We start from the raw sequence: 20000 nt of genomic DNA on the forward strand, positions 1-20000 counted from the left end.
AAAGTTTAATTATAATATATAATTTTTATGCAGAGGAGGCAAATGTCAGGTCTTCTTTATTTTGAGTTAAGTTCTGGTCATTTTTAAACAGCAGAGCAACTGCTTGTATTATCTTGGGGTATTTCGCTATACGTGAGGATACACTATTTCATTATGTGGGATGCTGAAACCTGAGTGAGAAAGTTTGCTGGGAGAACTATTGTTTCAGTTGAACATCACACTTAATTTCCTTGGTATTGCTGCCACAAGTTGTCGGTTAGGGACGTTTGTCTTTCCCATACATTTTATTGAAATGCTTCTAAAATACCTGTATCAGGATTGAAACCCGTTAGAAGAAGATGGATGTTTTAAAAAGCATTTGGAAGGGCATTTCCCAAGTTGTCTCACACCCTCTTCATTTCACTAGGCTGCCTTGGCAGAGAGCAGTTTACCTTTGCTAAGTAACCCTGGACTGATCAATAACACCTCCAGCGGCCTGCTGCAGGCTGTCCACGAAGACCTCAATGGTTCCCTGGATCACATCGACAGCAATGGGAACAGCAGCCCGGGCTGCTCACCTCAGCCGCACATGTAAGTGGGGCTAACAGACTCCAAAAGGGGAAGAACCGATATTCCTATGCTTCTAGTATTTACTAGTCTTCTGAAGTTTTGAATGGTGGATAAGTAAAAAATACAAGTTTAAATGGAGTTAAACTGCACCGTGTTTGTGACACGAAAAAGTGTACCAGAACTGCTTTTAATAAACCTTTTAGATTCTCTCCAGTATCCTATAATGATTGTACTAGCGGTCCTCTACAAATTCTTAGTACTACTAACATTCTCTTGGGAGTATAGCGGTGTCTAAGATGAGTCTCCAGCTTACGGATCATTATCACAGTTTGGTTTGTATGGTCCGATAAGAATATTCATGATGGAACACGTTGTCATAATTTTTACTACTATTACAGGTCTCTAAACCATTTATGAACTGTAGTCAAGATATTTCCCGTTTTTATAAACCGTAAAATGCAAAGTTTAACTGTTAGACACAGTTTACATAGAAGCTGGTAAAGTGTAACTTTTTGCCTGTCTTATAAATCAGTGTAATTACATATTCAACTTTAATTACTGGTGCGTCTGTATTGGCAAGGTTTATATGTTATATTTTATGCAAGACTACGATTCCTATTAATATTTAGCAGCTAACTATATCATTAATTACTCTAAAATCTTTCCCCTACCATCTTTTTAATGGAGCTGTGAGAGTAGATGTATTAAAAATTGATGTATTGTAGATTTCAGAAATGTGTGTGACACTTGAAAAAATGCCTGGCCTTATTCAATAGGCCAAGCATATCAGCTTCTTGTTTACCAAAAAGTATGGACCCTGCTAGAACTTAGAGTTCAGGAGGAAAAGTTAGAATCTGAATCCAGAACAATCCGTTCAGTTGTTAGAATGAGTTTTAACTTAATGTCCGTACTTCTGAGAGTTAAACATCACATGCTTCTAATTTCAGGTTATTGAGGTAAGAACAGTACTTCCTCTCATTCTTATATTTTCCTCCCCTACTTTTGTACTAAATATCTAGTCAGAGGCCTGACAGCGAAATATGGTCTTTCTAGCAGCCTATTTCCATTTGACCTTTCACCGGATATTACTTTTGTTGATTTTTGAGACATCTCATTCTATTTGACATATTAATGTCTTTAAGACCATGTGCCTAATTGCTTTATAGCACTTTTACTCTATCACCTTTGTGAACAACACACGGTGAACATTAATATATTTTATCAGGTTCCAAACCATTACTTTTTCAAAATGGAAAAATTTGTCTTTTGGAAGTGTCTTTAGATGTGTTAAATAATACAAAAGAAGTGATAAAACTGGAAGTAGGGAGAACATATGGATATATGCTCCTAAGAGTAGCGGTGCTCTCACACGAGGCAAGTGAGCAATCCAGCAGAAGTTTCTATATCCCTGCTTTATCCTCTCAGCCATGAGTGGGTAGCTTGAGGCCTTTTACGCTCAGCCATTCTCCTGAGTGTGCTGATACTTGCTCCCTGTATCAAATGCTAAAACTATAAAACTTTAAAGAGCAAACAAGAGTTAGATGCTGTTTTCCCCCTTTAAAAAAGACCAATTTCAGAGAAATGAAAGGTATTCCTAATAAAAGTGTTTCAGCTATTAATGCAACTCCTTGCGCTCCTATATGATATACAGGGGTTGTTATGAACGATATATAGAGGGTATGTAGGGAGGTGGTTTTTAAAACATATGTGTCCAGTGATAAGGATATTAAAATAAAAAATGAATGATTCCATACGATAGTTTATTAAACATTGTGTTTTAGAACCCGAAATAATAACTGGGCTAAATTACAGCATTATTAGGTTCCTAGTATTTTTCATTTGCCAATTGCTATTTTCGATTTTTTCATTTTGTTATTTAGTTACACTTTAATTATAAAATACCTCAGAAAAAATAGTGTGTGTAAAACAATATATAAAAATTGTATATTTAATTCCTGATGTGGCGCCACTATGGGCTTAGAAAACTAAGATGTTCTTAGTCAATATATCGTACATTTTATGAATTAGTGCATGTGAAAAATATTTATGTGTTTTTTCCATAGAGAGATAAAAGGAAAGCCTCCCTCGGCTTATTGGAAATAGATTTCAGAAAAGACAAAAATTGGAGGAAGACCAAATCTTGTTTTTTCCTAAATTATATAAATTATAATCATGTTTAATTATCTTGCAGAATACTGAGTCAGCATTCTCTCTTTGAATCTGTTTCTGCTGCGGTCATTAACGTTTTGTATGTTGGATGTCAAATATTATTGATGGAATGTCACTTCAGTATTCTATATCTTCATCTTTATAGAGTTTTAAGATGCTCGGACTTAAAAGGCATTTTATGTACATTATTAGACAAAGGAAAATATTATCTAATTCTCTCCGTCAAAATTTGTCTGCATGTGGGCTTCCCTGGTGGCGCAGTGGGTGAGAGTCTGCCTGCTGACGCAGGGGACACGGGTTCGTTCCCCGGTCCGGGAAGATCCCACATGCCGCGGAGCGGCTGGGCCCGTGAGCCGTGGCCGCTGAGCCTGTGCGTCCGGAGCCTGTGCTCCGCAACGGGAGAGGCCACAACAGTGAGAGGCCCGCGTACCGCAAAAAAAAAAAAAAAAAAAATTTGTCTGCATATAATTGAATGCACTTCAAAGTACTTTTTGAAAATTAAGCAGAAGTGAAAGAATTTTTTTACATTCCAGTAGCATAGTCATGTGTCCTGAAATGAAATCATGGTACTGGTTCTTGTTGTCATTGTTGTCATTGGTTGAGGGAGGGGAGGGAGTAAGTTAAGCTGATGCAACTGTTAGCAAGAGGCAGAGGGGCCTAGTGGTATTAGTATATGAGCTCTGGTGACAGACTGTGGTGGTTCCAATCCCAGATTTAGCACTTAACAGCTGAGTACGATTTATTTGTTTCCTCAGTTTTCTCAGCTGAAAGTGAGGTAAGTCATAATAATATGTACCTCATAGGATTCTTGCAAATAAAACAAGTGCCTGGAATATAATAATTGCTCCCTGTGCCCCTAATAGTGCCGTATTCAGAGTTACTGATTTATATTACCTCTCGTAATACCTCATTATTTCTGTAAAGGAGACCATAAACAATACAAAAATATTTTGCATTTTAATACATTTTTTATAGGCTCTCCATAACTGTATGGTTACTTTCTTTGGGAGTCAGTCCCTTTGCTTTTCCCTCCCACTTCCTCTTATAATTCATGAAGTAAGCAGATCCCTAAGAAGTGAAAGAATGTGAGACAGGAATTTATGGTAGGGAGCATCTTACTCAGACTCAAGGAGATAAGAGATTTTTGAGATAAGAAGATGTTATCTGAGGTTGGAGGCAATGAACAATCCAAATAGAATAATATCAACCCAGAACAGGAGCTCACGATATCTGCCTGGAGAACACTGCTATGAGGTTTGACAGGAATGTAGAATATATGAAAGGAGACCAGACTGTTGAATGCTTTAAATGTCAAGCTATGGTGTTTGTTTTGATCAGTATGGAACTTAGTAATGTTATAAGCTTGGGTTTCACATGACCAGAGATGTGCTTTAGGAAGAGTAATCTGAACGTGTACTGAATGAAGCATGCCTGAGTGAAACTCAAGTGAGGTAGGATATTCTGGAGTTGGGAGAGACTGGAAGCAGAAGATGAGTCCTTGCAGGATGTAGTATCTGACTTAAGTACAAGACAGCGAGTGGACAGCAAGGAATCCATACAAGAAGTGCTGTGAAGAGAAATACAGAACAAGACAACTGATTGAATGCTGGGGGCAAAGAGGAAAATTAGGAAAAATCATAGCAACTGTAAAAGCCTGTGAAGAGAAATAGAGAGCACAAGAGGATGGGCTCAAGGGGGAAACCGGGGATGAATTCAGTATTATCCTACTTGCTGAATCCAAGAACGTAAATGTCCTTAGATTCAGGAAACAACAAAACGGAAACTGTTTCTTCATTTAGTCTTTTTATTCAACTCCAGAATAGTAAAAGAAGTATTCCTGAGGTTGATAGAAAAGATGTTTTGAAGCTTTGGAAGAGTAGAATAACTATGGTTTAGTGCTTCTTATAAATTGTTTTTAGAGAACAAGAAAGGCCAAATTATCATCCTTATTCTTCATTTTGACAGTCCATATGTAACACTTCCCCGCACTGTGGCTTTCACTCTTAGAGTGCCCTGAATGAAGGCTTTTGCCAAATTAGTGCATTTATTTTGCCTTAACTCTTTGCCTTTCTTCCCTTTCCTTTTTCATTCTCCTCTCTTACATAAATTCTACCTTTCCTTAAGGGCCTCATCCTATTTTTCCAGGAGGCTTTCCCAAGTAATTTTGCAGTCAGGACCTACATTCTGCTCCACATTTCTGAAGAGCTGACTGCTTATATCATTATCTGGAACTAACGCAGTTGTGTGTGTGTGTGTGTATGTGTGTGTGTGTGTGTTGTCACGCACATGTGTGCTTGCACATGTGCATACTCATTTTGCAATTATCTCTGGCTTAATGGCAGGTCGCTTAAGGACAAAGATGATGTTTTAGACCTATTACAGTATATGAAACCCCTAATACATTATACCATACAAAGTAAGCACTCAATAACCATATGATAATGATTATGAAGAATCAAATGGGAGGTGACAGTTAATGAGAAATGGTTTGACTTCATGAGGTAATCTCTCCAAAAGTACAATCCAGGATTCTCTTAGAACTCTGAAGAAGGGAGAAGAAGAGATTTTTAGGAAGAAGAGATAATGAAATAGAATGCTAGCTAAGAGATCTTTCTAAATATTGGCAGAGTGTGTTTGTGAACTTTTGTTTTTAATTTTAATTATTTAGTTAATATGTGTTTTATAATTGTCCAAAGTTAGGTCAATGGCAAGTGACAGGCCTTCACCGCATTCGTGATTATCCTCCCAGACCTTGTTAAATTTTATTTATCTTGTTGAAGGTGAAATGAAAAAAAAATTATTGCGATTAATACAGTATTAATCAGATGTATGTTCCAGAGGATTTTAGCAGAAAGTAGGACAGGTTGAAGTCAGGTGGAATAATACAGATTTTACCTAATAATTTTTTGAAATTGTTTTGACTCTTTTCGATCAAGTAGATTTCTAAAATTTATTTTCTGCTGCTGTTGTAAGAGATCTAGACCCATCATGGTCTGAACAAAAGTTAAGAATACTTCCAGTAAGAGTCTAAGTATCATTACAATTTATAATACTCTTCCCTTCTGCACCTCAGCACCAATATTCCCTGATTACCTGACTTTTCAGAGTTTTATAGATTATGGATAAAATTACTTTAGATTCCTATTTTATACTGGTGTTTGCCTCTCATAAAAACTACCTGAAGAGTTAGGATTGATGCTATGTTCAGGTGGAAATAATTTGAACTTACTTTCTTCTCCCATGTGTTAGACTTAAATGAATGAAAAGAGAAGAAAACGTTTGGAGAAGACCTGGAAGGTGAACTCACACTGGTACAATCAATCCATTTCCTGTCTCCTTCCAAACCTGAGGCAAAAGAGAAATTTAATGATGTACCCGCCATGTTTAGTTCAAATCAGTTGTTTCTTTTTTATTAAGCAGTTGTTTCTCCTCACTCTCAGTAAGTTGGCTCAGGTTTGCCTTTTCTTTCTCTTATGAAAATGTTAAATGAGGTTCCCATTTTTATATTTTCAAATTTTGTTTCTAGAGATCAAAACGAATGTTCTTCCTGAGCTGGTTTTGTATGGAGGGCTCCACGCACAAAGCCTTCCATTGTCATGCCGTTCCCCTTTCTGATTATTAGAGTCTCCTACTGTTGAGTTTTCAGATCATTTCTTACGTGTCATTCCTGAATCCTCTTAGCCTCCGTGCCATTTCAAAGTTCTACTTGCTAATATTCTATATTAGTTGCAGGTGATTATTTTTTCTGCCTCTTATTAAAGCAAATGTTTGAAGTTTGCAAGTTAATGAACTTCTATATAGAATCAGAATGTTAATATGGCTCATGTAAGACGAGAAAATATATTTGTTGTGTTCTTCAAAGCCAAAACTTTAGGGTAAGGAAATCAAGGTCTGCGGCATCGCACAAAAGGAGTAGTGTAGTGTTATTCCAGGACTACAATGGAGATCACATTAATCTTTTTTATTAACATGTTGAATGCACATTCTACACGCCCCAGAACTTTCTATGCATTGCATGTCCCAGTCAGTCATCCTTACCACATCCTCTGCTTCTTGAGAACCTCAGTTCGTTATACCACTCCAATGATAAACTTCAGCCTCTCCTAGCAATAACACTTTGCAACCAAAGACAGCTAAAAGGGACTGCTAGATGCCCATTTTGTGCAACAGTATTGAAAATCTAATAGAAATTGTGAAGTGTCATGAAACATAATGAAAATGTTCAAGTATATAATATTACCTTTCTTCCTTCTATTCTCTGTGGCTGCCTTAAAATTTAAATTGCTGTTTGTAGGCACATGTAGAATTTGCAGACCCTACACCTTTGGTTGGTGATGTTTTATATAAAATCCCCACAGATCTTAGATCTTTCTGTGGACAAAGGCATTTGAAATTGGAGTGGCTCTGTATATCAGAGGAAAGCAGTTGAAAGTGGCTGACAACTTGAACAAGTGGAATGCTCGTTGTTTTCATGCCTGTTAAGCCTGCACTATTTTTTGCTGATATTTTGGATCATTAAGTTGCATTAAGAAGAGCTCTAAACATAAAAGCATATTTTTGCTTTACATGTCTTCACAGATTTTTTTATTCACAATTTTTCATTTATCTTTAATTTTTTTTTCCTAACATTTCTGGGCCTCATAATTTTATTCTGATTTAATTCTATTTTTATTTAACCTCTAAACTTTTTTATTAACTTTGCTAGTTAGCTTTGAGATCTCTTTCCAAAGTGATGGTAGAGAACTTATGACTATGCCAGCTCTTTATTATCTCATCTTTTTTTTTTAAGTGCTACAAGTATGGCTCAGTAGCCGCTGTTCTTTTTTACATTATTCCAGTCCCCATATGTGGCACTTACAGCTCATTCTAGTTCCTCCTAATAAAAAAGATCCTCCCAGAGATACAGTGCCTTCAGCTAAAAAGTGCTGTATCCCCACCGTGCCAATAGTGGAAATTTGTGGGTTCCTGTAGGGTTTTAAAGGATTTTTATAGAACTATACAGATGGTATTTAAGTTTTCTGTTATGAATGCCCGCAATTTAGGCAAAGGGTGTCAGAAAACTTTTAGGTGACAGTATTGTAGCCTACTGCTTCTGTTTTATATCTAAAGAAGATACTTTGTTAGAAGGTACATCTTCCTTTGCACTAACACTATTTGAGCCTTAGAGGGTCAAAAAGTAATTGACTGAATTGTTTAAAAATGAATACTGTTATTCAGTATTTTTTCCTTCTAGTACCAGGAGAAAATACCATAGTACCATGTATACCCATATGGTATTTTAACTTCAGCTCTTGACATAGGGCTTAGGGAAGTGGATGTCTATTAGGTGATATGGGTATTTTATGACTAAAGATATTTATTATGTAAAGTTGACGATCACTTCAGAATATTACTTAATGTGAAGATACTTTACATAAGAAATTATATTTTAATATGTGTTAAAATTATATTCATTTTGACTACTTTGGGAGAATTTTAAATTGACCTTTCAAATAAGTACAACAATGTATTTTAAAACTTTGACACCAATAAACACAGTTTAAAACTTGATCTCAGGGTTCCTACATTCCATAAGTAGTTTCTATCATTAGGATAGAATTAAACAATTTATATAAGCAACAGATGACCAAATAATTTCACATAACTAGTGGAAACTGACATTCTTTAGTTTGCTCAACATTATCTTAATCTTTGAGCACTGAAAATGGTATAACATCAGCAAGACATTTAAAAGGCAGGAGCAGAAGTAATCATTGGTCACATAATGTTATCTAAGTCTTGATAAATTTACCATTTGCAACACTAAATCTCAGGTCCCTTTTGTTAATTAGCAGGTCAGAGAAAGACATAATCTACTAGATTTAGAATAAAAGATATTGTTTTTACTCCCTATTCCATTCTCGTGCTAAGAACTAACAGCATAGCTAAGCACAGTTCAGGAGGAAACTGAACATTGAGTCAGTCTTATGGTTTAATTTGAGCAAGGGAATAACTCCAGCAGAGCAGCCAGTCTCACAGATTAGAATGACCTAATGACACGAACCATATGTAATCCTGGTGAAGAGCCATCTCTGTCAAGATATCCAAGAAACAGCTTCACCAGGAGCGGGCAGTGAATGGGCAGCATCCCATCAGGGCAGCTTGGCAAAGGAAACAGACAACAGTCCAGAAAAGGTGGGTGAGCCATGTCCGCGAGGGCTGCCCAGAGCCATACTATAGCCCAACTATAGGACTTTGAGGTCCTGATCTTCAAGGAATCAGAACCCTAATTATCAATGAGAAATTAGAGAGAAACAGGAACATATACTTTGTGTGCCATATGCCCATCCTGACATTTCTGACTGAAACTTGGTCCAAGGAACAAGGTAAAAACGATTTTTGGATGAATGGTTCAAAGGAGTTTTGGAGCAGCAGCAAAGCTGACTTAATGGCCAAATGTCAAGATGTAATTTAGATTTTCTTTTATTTCTCTGACCAATAGATTAGAAATATAAAAGTCCTTAGATCTATACCTGAATGTTTATTGAAAGCTACCATTTATGAGACACAAAATGGAATGGTACCAATTGTATCTCAATGGGCAACTGCTTTGATTCTGAGATTGAGCACAGTATATCTGTACTCCTCAATGATCAAAGTAATTACATTTATATTTTCATTTTATTACAGCTGTTCTGATCACATCTATTACTTTTATAAATCAAATGGTAAATCTTAAAGAATTTAATTGTGCTTTTTATAATCGGCACTACAGCAAAACTATGTGAAATCATTTGGGAGTGAGCCTCCAAATCATGTAAAATCCAGTTTCTTTAAACAATGTTGTATAAATTTGAATAAATTATAATATAATGTTGAAGGTAAGGACAAGAAATCTTAGAGAAATTTCATATACATTTATATATATATATATATGCATGCGATTTATAAAATTAGGTTTCATTAACCTTAATCCACCTTTTTGTTATATTTCTTAGAACTTCTGTTGACTTTAAATAGAACTTTGGAACTCTACCTTGGGGTCAGATCTTTTGGGATGTAGCATAGAATTATAAAATGCATTCTTAAGAATGGCAGTGTGTAGCTTGGAAGAGAAAATGTTATTACAATTATCAGAATATAATATTCCTTTGCAATCAAACACTTAAATGGCTGCATTTTCTAGAAAGTAGAATACGGGAGTTACAAGATTTATTAAATATATTAGTAGTAAAGTTGTATTCTGACTTCAAGATGAAAAATTAAAATTTATTTGGCTGTTTTCCTTAGCCACAGTGAAAAGGTATGAGAAACTTCGCAGGGCATTTTCTAATTACATTCTGAATAAAGTAAACTAAACAAGGTATATATGGCATGAGGAATCATCACTCCAATTTTTCTATCCTCTTTTAATGGTTGTACATTTCTGAGAGGAGGAATATTTTCCTTTTCATCCAGAAATAAGTAGGATTTTTATCTACTGAACTGGAATAATGGTTCTGGGTACTGTCCTCATGGCAACTATGTGCAAACTCATCCAAATCAAAAGGAAGGTCAGTTCATTCAACATAAGAATGTCTGTGGTAAATGTTAATTTACAAGAGAGAAAACAGTCTTGAAAAACAATAAAATTGGAAAAATATTGAATCATAGTAGTAAAGATCTGTTTTATAATTTCTTAATTGATAAAATAAGAGCTAATTTATCATTTCTAGTTGTTTTTAATTATATGACCTTATTCACTTCTGTACATGAGAATTAAATATTTCTCTAATGTGTGCTTAAATTTGGAATATAAAAATCTAGATTATAGTGAAAGAAATCAGAGTTATCATTTCAAAAGAATAAAATCATAAATAGGATTAATTAAATAATTTCTTAATGACTGTATAAATAACTTCAGTTGTTTAATTACTCACATTAGCCTAAGATCATTTCTCAGTTTAGAAAGTACTTGCAAAATGTTTTCTTTTAAAAGTAAACTTTTCCATTTAAAACTTTAGTTTCATTTTTTAGGTTATTTCTGTGATATGTTAAACTAAAATACTTCCTAAATAAAATATTACTCTAAAAGTTACAAATGTTTAATTTAAGAAATGTGAATTGTTTCTCATTTCAACCTGACTTTGTACAAATGGAGATACCTAAACTTGCAGTTTTTATAAATTTACCATTAAATTCCAAATATAATTATATCATTTCCTTGTACATATACTAGAAGGAAATGAGTAAAATTGAATTTCCACAATCTCCATTTTTCACATGCTTTCTGAATGAGCATGAATTATTTTACCAGTTTCCCTGTGAAACTTCTTTGGAAAAAAAATGACTTTTTAAAAATGTTTTATTTGGGCTTCCCTGGTGGTGCAGTGTTTGAGAGTCCGCCTGCCGACGCAGGGGACACGGGTTCGTGCCCCAGTCCGGGAAGATCCCACATGCCGCGGAGTGGCTGGGCCTGTGAGCCATGGCCGCTGGGCCTGCGAGTCCGGAGCCTGTGCTCCGCAACGGGAAAGGCCGCAACAGTGAGAGGCCCGCGTACCGCAAAAAAAAAAAAAAAAAAATGTTTTATTTGATGCGGTTATAGCTTCCAGGATAGCTACTCAAAAATAACAAACAAAACCAAAAACTGAGCCTCATGAAACTAAATCTTCCATTTTAATAAAGGAGTCTGTGTTTGTATTTTGGAATCCATTTTACATCTCCAAAACAATGATACTTACGTGGTAAGCATGAAGGTTTTGCCATTGGCAAATTTGAACTAATTGAATAAAAATGTATTCAAACACATATGAAATTACAAAGTGCTAATCATACACTTTGATTTTTAAATACTTATAGTAGTTATCATTATTCATTCAACGGCTTTGTGCCAAGTACTAAATAGACATTGTAGACAGTTAAAAGGAAGTCTCATCTTCTCTAAGCATTTCCTTTTAATTAAAAAAATGTTGATGCTGTTTTGTGAGTCAAAACCTATGCAAATCAATGGACAGCCTTAGCCTATAGCAATACTCAGTCTATTCTGATATTTTGTAATGTCATTAATCAACAGTTAAGATATAACAATATATGAGATAAAGAAGAATTTGTATGATTGTAAACATTTTCTTTTAGAGTTAATCAATGTATCCCACGTAGGTTAAAGGTATACAAACTAAATTAAGTAGAAGTATCAAGAAACTTAAAAGTCAAGAACTTTAATAAATCAGTATTGAGTAGGAAATAGATGCGTGGTTTAAGGTCTACGCATATTTCAGTACGTTCAATATGTTTCTCAGTGTACTGTATATATAAATTCATTTTACTGGATAAAGGTTGCTATATTGGGCCAAATAAAATTATTTTCCATAGTAAAACTGAAGCATGAAGACCTTAATGCTATTTCTGAGGATAGGTTTTTGACTGTTATCTGGGGAGTAACGTTTTTTATATTAATGATCCGCAGTTACTGATAGAAACATGTTATATCCTTCAGGTATGCTAGGGCAATTATTCTTATAGGATTTTTAAGATGTATCATGTATCATATCTCATGTATCATGTTTATTACTCGTTTTCAATAAGTATATGTTATTTAATGTATTTAACTTTCTCTCAAACAACTAGGGTTATCTGAAGAAAGATATAAGGGGGTCTCCTAAAATGAGTAAACCACATAAAAACAATTTTACCTAGTCTTACTTTTAGTCTTGACTTGTAAATGTTTGATTAAATTAACTTTACATTGCCTGAAATCGCCCATATTGTAGAGATGAGCCATTAATTGTAAGTTTTTCTTCACAGCATTTGTTGACATCTATCATAACATTTAAGACTTAAAATTTTTATCATTAGTATTAAAAAATATTGTATTTATGAAGGGCCCAATCAAATTTACATGGTGCCACTGAATTACTCATAAATGATGACACTGTATAACTCTAAGATATTGCTCCCAAATTCCTGTCCAGTCTCATCCTACAGGTATTCCTCTCTAGGCAGATTGCCCATGCCAAGGCAAAAGAATGATCTATTCTCTTGATGATATCCAAATAAAGAAACACCATTGTGATTCTGTAGTCTAACATCTATTGACTGAAACATGTTTTGAACATCTCAGTTTCAGAGAACTTTATTCATAGTACTTCCTTATTTTAAAGAAAAACTAGGAACAGTTTATAGGATCTTTTACTTAGTCTTAATTAAGGAGAAAATGAAGACAATTTACATTTCTCTAGAGAATATACAGTGTGATCACAATCAAAAAAGGTAAAGTTTTCCATTATAATTTGACTCTGCTGTAGGATGTTGGCAACAATAACATTTCTTCTGCCTTTCATTGATGCCTTGGGTACTTATAAATTTCACAACTAAAGGAGCAACACATTTCTTTAGGCAACAGATCAGTCTAGTAATGTAGCTAGTCCTCTCTTTGTGTTTTTGGTATATGCCATTATGAGGGTGGGCTGTAACACTGACCAATTAAACTAGAGCATAAAATCCAACTGCTACTTTGCATTTCCTTCTGGTAGAGGCTTGGCAGGTTGAATGGAGAAGCGATGTTTCATTCATTTAAGTTGAATAAACATTTCTTGAGCACCTATTATGTGCAACATAGTCTGTTGGAAACTGGCAGGTGATCTGTTATCTACAAAGAGGTAGAATTCTAATCGAGGGATGGATATGTACAAAGATAAGGAGAGAGTCCAAGTAAAGGAAGGAAGAGAGTTATAACCAAATTGCAAATTAAGTGTACACATGCACATGAAGAATCATGAAAGTCTTCATGGAGGAGATAGCTTTGAGTTATGCTTAACATGAAATCAATTTTTAGGTTGAACTTTATGAAATTATTGATATTTGACTGGGTTCTTTTTTGCTTACAGAAATAGCAATCTTAATCTTTTCAACCTACATTAAGCAGAGCTGAGGAAAGAGAAGATAGATACAAAGGATTTGAGTGTATGAGCAAAGGTGACTAAGATATAAAGCATGAGTCTCATTCAGAGAATAGATCATTCTTTTGCCTTGGCATGGACAATCTGCCTAGAGAGCAATACCTGTAGGATGAGACTGGATAGGAATTTGGGAACCATAGCTTAGAGTTCGTTAATCTCCAAGCTGATGATAGGGTAGGGGCATTGAAAATTCACCAATTATTTGGAGATCCTTAGCAAGACCCTCAAGGGTATATGTTACCTACTTTTAAAAAGACTTACCCTTTTCTTCTTTGCTACTCATCCCTGGGTATACTGTATTTTTTCACTTGAAAAAGTGTCCACACTTTTTTTATGCCATTTCCCCTCAATATTCAGTTTAAAATATATTTTTCTTTAAGATGACTTAAGAACTCAGACTGAAACTTAAAAACAAATTTTCCAGAGATCAAGTATCAGCAGCCTTTATGAACGTGGCCATTGCTTCTGCTAGCAACTTAATCGCAATGAGGACTGTAGAGAACTTTGTTTCAAAATCTTCCCATCTTCTACTTTCTGATATCCAAGCATTCCAGGATCTGCTTCCCCTCTTCCTCGAGCGATTAAAATGACAAATATAAAGATTCATCAAAATTGAATGAGTTATGAAGAGTCATCATCTATTTTAACTTTTAGAATCTTTGACAGGGGTTTAGGCTCTTCTATCTTCTTGGTAGAGTGTAGAAGGGAACTATTTCACATACATATAAATTTAAAAGCAGTATATACAAAACTTTTTAGTCCACAACCAATACCCTTAATTCTTCACTTCTCTCCACGTTTCTAATCCTGCTACCTTATTCCTGGCCATCATGACCTTATTACACTATTTTAGTAAACTAGCTGGTTACCTTACCTCCAGTGGCCTACGTTCCATCTACGCTTTGCAAATTAATCCTCCTAAAACTCTTCTATCTTTTCGCTGCCATGCTCAAAAACCATCAATAGCCCTTCAGCTGGCAGAGAATAAATTTTAAACTCCATAAATGCAACTCAAGGGCACTTCACCATCTGACCTTGTTCTGCTTTATAACATATTTCTTTATCACCAACCCTCCTTTCCCCATGGCCTCTACACACTCTCAGCGTTCCTACAACACATATAAAATTCTCTATTTTTCCCATTTCCACTCAGAATGCCCTTTTCCTCAACTCTGCGTAATGAACATTTTCATATATTTCAAAGCCTACGTGAAGTGACAACTTCCTCCGTCATAGATCATTGACTGGATGCATTGCCAGAATTTCTCTCCCATCTTTCATAACACTTTGTCTGTTATGGTATAGATCACATTCTACTTGGCATCGAAGTTACTTGTGTGTATGTCTTACTTCCTCTATTAGACTAATAACTGTATGAGAACAGGAACCATTTTCTGTATCAGCCCCTAGACCAGTAGTTTGCAAATAATGTTTATTGAATTGATATTTTCACTTCTAGCAGGAAGTAGTGTTTATCCTTGTAGAAGTATTTCCATTTCAGCTACTGACTTTCAACCTTTCTGTCAGGAAGTATTAACAGACTTTATGTCTCTCCACCACTGAATACTTTCCCTCTAACTATCTAAAGAAGTTCCAAATAGCTTTCTAATTCTCCTAAGTGTAAATTACATCAAATTAGGAGGCTGGCTATTCCTTCTTCAAGCAAGAAATTTAAATCACTGCTTTTCTGTAGTAAATAATAGGTAGTGGACTTGGAATAGTTGAATTGGAAATCTTGTGTTTCATTGACAGAACAATTTTTAAACTGTTCACAATTAATTCCTGGATTCTCGTTTAAATGAATACTCATTATCTACCAAATGGATAATTTGCTTTAAAATCAAAGATGAAGTTACTTCCAAATCCACTTAAAGGAATAGGACATATTTCATCAGGTTTAGAAGAACTACTAAAGTGACTGTCAAGGTAAATATGTCTACCTGCTGTCTCTGCCTTTCTATGCCAGAAGTTTGTACTCTTCTGTGATAACCTAGATGCTTGGTATGTATTAGGTGCCCAGTAAACAAATGAAGTGCTGGATAGATTATCCAATCCAGACTTCATAGACTCCTGCCTTAAGATACGTTACAAATAAGTCTATTTATTATCCTTTATTCAAGATCTCACAGATGAGACAATAAGAAATCAATTATTCCACTAGTTTTTTTTTCTTTTTGTTCATAAGTTAAGAAAAAAAAAGAACCTAAGTCCTCAGTTTCAATAGTTTCATTCTATTTGCTCAAAGTAGCTTCTACTTTACTTATTATTAAGGGCTCTATTAAGGACTGCAGCTTAATCTGTAAGACACCTCACATCGAAACTGAAAGGAGTCGTGCATAAATTTCAAATCAGGGAGGAAAAATGGCATGAGGAATATCCAAACCATCCACAGTATATCTTCTTCAAACCCAGAAAGAGTTTTATCACCAGGATAGATAGTCAAGAATTTCTCTCGTCTGTCCATCTGAACTTGTTCTTCCTTTACTGTCTTTAATGAATTCCAGTAGGAGTGCAGATGCTTTGGGATTCTGCTTAGAGGCAAATAATCTCTCCCAGCTGTTAACCCCTCCAGTATCACTTAATTGCTATTCCTCTTAGGACACTTATGGCTGGCAATTGTGTACATATTTGAGTACATATTTCTCCCATACCAGACTGCAACTTCTTTGATAGATGTTTAAATGCCTCCACAGTGCCTTATATCTAGAGGGTACGCAATAAACGCGTTAAATTAATCATTGGCAATAGGAGATAATGATAATGTTATTGGCTTTTCCTGTCAAAGTGAGATTGATGCTCTTTATGCCATTATGGACACAGGCGACTTGACTCAACCCACAGCATGAAAGAACTTTCGGCAGAAAATTTATTGTCTCTCAGGCTTATATATATTGCTATGTCTCTTAAAATTTCCATATTTTAGTCAACTTTGAGTTCATCTATTTAAGGTTTCTCCAGCTGAATATGTATCATCAGACTTCATAAACTTCAGTGTACATAGCACATGTGATGCAGGCCTGGACCATTCAATGCATGTATGTTAATGCTTTCACTGACAAGTTATGATGAGACCTGGGATGGGATGGCTGAGGAGTGTAAGTGCGGGGGCTCTGCCTACCAAACATTTCAACAATGGTCTTTCTACTTTGAAGTTTACTTTCCTCTGTTGATCTAAAAATGGTCAGAGACAGGACCTGAGATTTTGGCGTAGTGCCGTAGTGTTCAGGAATGTGTTAGTAAATAATTCTTTGGAATAATTATAGTAATATGTTGTGTTATTTTGTCCCTTTTATACCTTAAATGTACTTTTAAGGAAATGTAGCTAGTCATTACTTTAATAGCCCTAATGCCTGGCATTTGGTATGTGGGGCACTTATATCTTTGTTTTATGACTTTTCTGATATAGTAATAAAAGTCTTAATTTGTAGAAGGGCTAAAATGTTTTTAGAGCTAATTAAGTTCATACGTTGTTTAAAAAGCAATCCGTGTACTTATACTATAACTTCTTCCAAAAAAGGATTTAAGGTTGTAATTATATCATGAGTGTATCTAACACTGATCACTTATGAGCCAGTCACTGTTCCAAGTGTTTTGCATACACAAAAAATCATTTACTCCTCATAACTACTATGTAAAGTAGGTACTTTATTATCTCTGCCTTATGAATAAAGAAACAGAGGCACAGAGACATTAAGTAACTTCCCCAAGGTCACACAGCTAGGAAGTAAAGGAGCCAGTGTTTAAACCCAAGCATTTTATCCTCAAAGCTCACTGAATTCTTAAACACTATAGTATTAACCACTTATCCACTGCTGCATGACTAAAGGTTATAAATGAGGTGCCTAAATTATTCAAGATTACTTTATGCTACACTAATAAGTTAATCAAAATACTAAATACATAAAAATTATTGTATTAAATTATACCCTGTTAATTAAGAACCTTTATATGATTCAACTGGAGAAGAGGATATGTAAGGAGGAATTGGTGAGCACTGCATAGACAGGGAGTTACTTTAAAGGGTTTCCTTTATTTTATTTGAATTGCCAGAGGAATTTCTTTGGTGAAGGGGAGCATTTTTCCTGGGAGAAAATCTAATTATCCTATAATAGTGTAACACATGGTATCCTGAAGAATTTGGAAAAATGAACACTACAGAGATAGCCCCTTTTTTTCCAGAGATAAATTAAATGACCCTCATATCCTGTAATGGGAGGAAGAAGGGAAAGATACTGCTGATGGCTGCAGAAGAGACTGATTTCCGATTCATTCTACAACCCACCAAAGGCATGTGGTTTCCTTGGGTTTCATTTCCTTTGAATTGGCATACAGGACATGTGAAAACATGGAGCTCTCTGAGATCCAAAAGTGAGAAACCTAATATAAGTGGAGATAATCATGATAGAATTGTATTTTTATTGAAAAGGATTCCACCAAGGTATAGGCATAGGTACTATAACTTTCAAGCAATTTTATTCCCTGGGATGCTTAAACTTCTCTTGCTACATTTTATTTCTTTTTTAGACATTGTATTGGTGGCAATCGGATATTTTTAAGAACTGAGCATTCATAATTATTGGCTCTGGTTTTAGTTTATTTTAGTAAATGAGCAGCCTAACACTGTAGCCTTAAGGGAAAATTTCATCTCCATCTTTCTCAGGTCTGATACCTTGTTCACAAACTAATTCTGAGTGAAAGGATTCTGAGAACACTTAATTCCAGAGAGAAATTTTCTCTTTTATAGTTGATACAAATGAAACTCTTAATGCCTTGATGGGACATCGTTTATTCAGTTAACACATATTTACTGGGTGCTTGCTGTGGATACAGCTCTCTTGATCTGTGAAGTTCATAGTCTAGTAGGCAAGACACAGTACAGCCACCGCCAGAAAGAGTTCAGTACAGTACACGTGATAAAGGCAACGTGAGATAGCAAGAATAACCAGGTTCCAAGAAAGATTCCAGAGGCCAGTTGTATACTAGTCCTGGCTCTGCCTGTATTTATCATAACTCTTGGAAAGTTACTAATTTTTTCATCTGTAAAACAGGAGCATTGGATAAAATTATGTTTGATACAGTGTTAGGATTCCAAGATTGTATAGTTTTGGGTAACAGAATGAACCAAAAAAAAAAAAATGCTTTGGAGGGTTGAAGTAGGAGGTCAGTGAAAGCCAGACAGGTCAAACAAACTCTTTAGAAGTAGATAAGATATAACTTGGTCCTTATATGGTAGACAGGATGTGCGTAGGTAGAACACAGCGAGGAAGGGAATGCCAGGTTCTGTGCGCACACAGTGAGTTGAAGAGGAAAGCGCAGACCAAGTCAGTGTGAAAAAATGACTTGGAGTAGGAATCGAACATGATATTTTAAGGGTGATGTTTTGAGTCGGGAGTAGAAGTTATTATTCAGAACTACTGTTGTACACAGGGAGGTTGCAGCCTAACTGTGGAGAATGGCTGAAGAGTTTTGGCTCAATCCTGTCTCATTCCCCTGTGTCTCAGTTCAGATAGATTTTTGTACAAGGCAATGACATAATGAAATAAATTCCTTGTGTATTAAAATTCTCTGAGAAGGTAATGGAACATGCCTTTATAGTGATCCTTTAAACAAGAATTCTATGTGTTTGTATTTTAGAAAGACATCCCATTTGTTATTCCTCTTTATCTGGAACTTGAGACTCTTCCACAGGTTCTTTATTCAAATAAAAATCCAACCCAGAAAAGTAAAACACAAATGAATCAGATACTCAGACACCCAGCTCCAGCTGAGGGGACAGTGGAAGTGGAACAGGGGATTAGGAAAGAGAGTCAGACTAGGGAGACCTCCTAGGTCTTCTCAGAGCCTTGAGAACATTAAGACAAACCAACTACAAAAGAAGTCAGATCTTTAGCTAAAATTATTAGATGCTCAGAATAATGTTAATTGACTTGAGGTTAATCCCATAGATATCTGCGTATGTCTTGCCAACTATTTAATATCTGTTTAGAAATATTCATCTATTTAAGCTTGAAAGTTTTGAATATTCATAGGTCATTTATGAGAGCTAGTTAAAAAAAGATGCTATTATATTAACCTTAGGAGTTTATTCTAATCATTTCCAGTACTTAAGAGTTTGACATTCAGTAAAATGTTCTGAATCCCAGCTTGAACCTGGAAAATCTAAAATTATAAATTCAACTTATAATGATTATTAAATCAAAACATCATTTTTTCATAAAAGTCATTAAATGAATATGAACTTTCACAAGTAATCTTACTAGAAGATTTCATTTGTATATTTTATAGGGTACTTTGGGAATATTAACATTAGATTTAATAAATGTTTAAAATTCTGGGTATGTCTGCGTGATACCGTAACAACTAGTT

General features: G+C 35.2%; 1 protein-coding gene across 5 annotated transcripts in view; it reads left to right on the forward strand.

Moving 5' to 3' along the window:
* Window positions 1-20000, forward strand: part of FOXP2 (forkhead box P2) — a 532789-nt gene that overhangs the window by 503955 nt on the left and 8834 nt on the right. For all 5 annotated transcript variants that reach the window (XM_073809847.1, XM_073809849.1, XM_073809848.1 and 2 more), the window contains one exon: window positions 407-570. In XM_073809847.1, the coding sequence (XP_073665948.1) occupies window positions 407-570 (164 nt within the window). The remainder of the gene's footprint in view (window positions 1-406; window positions 571-20000) is intronic.

The sequence above is a fragment of the Tursiops truncatus genome, chromosome 9, assembly GCF_011762595.2.
Source record: "Tursiops truncatus isolate mTurTru1 chromosome 9, mTurTru1.mat.Y, whole genome shotgun sequence".
NCBI classification, from domain to species: Eukaryota; Metazoa; Chordata; class Mammalia; order Artiodactyla; family Delphinidae; genus Tursiops; species Tursiops truncatus.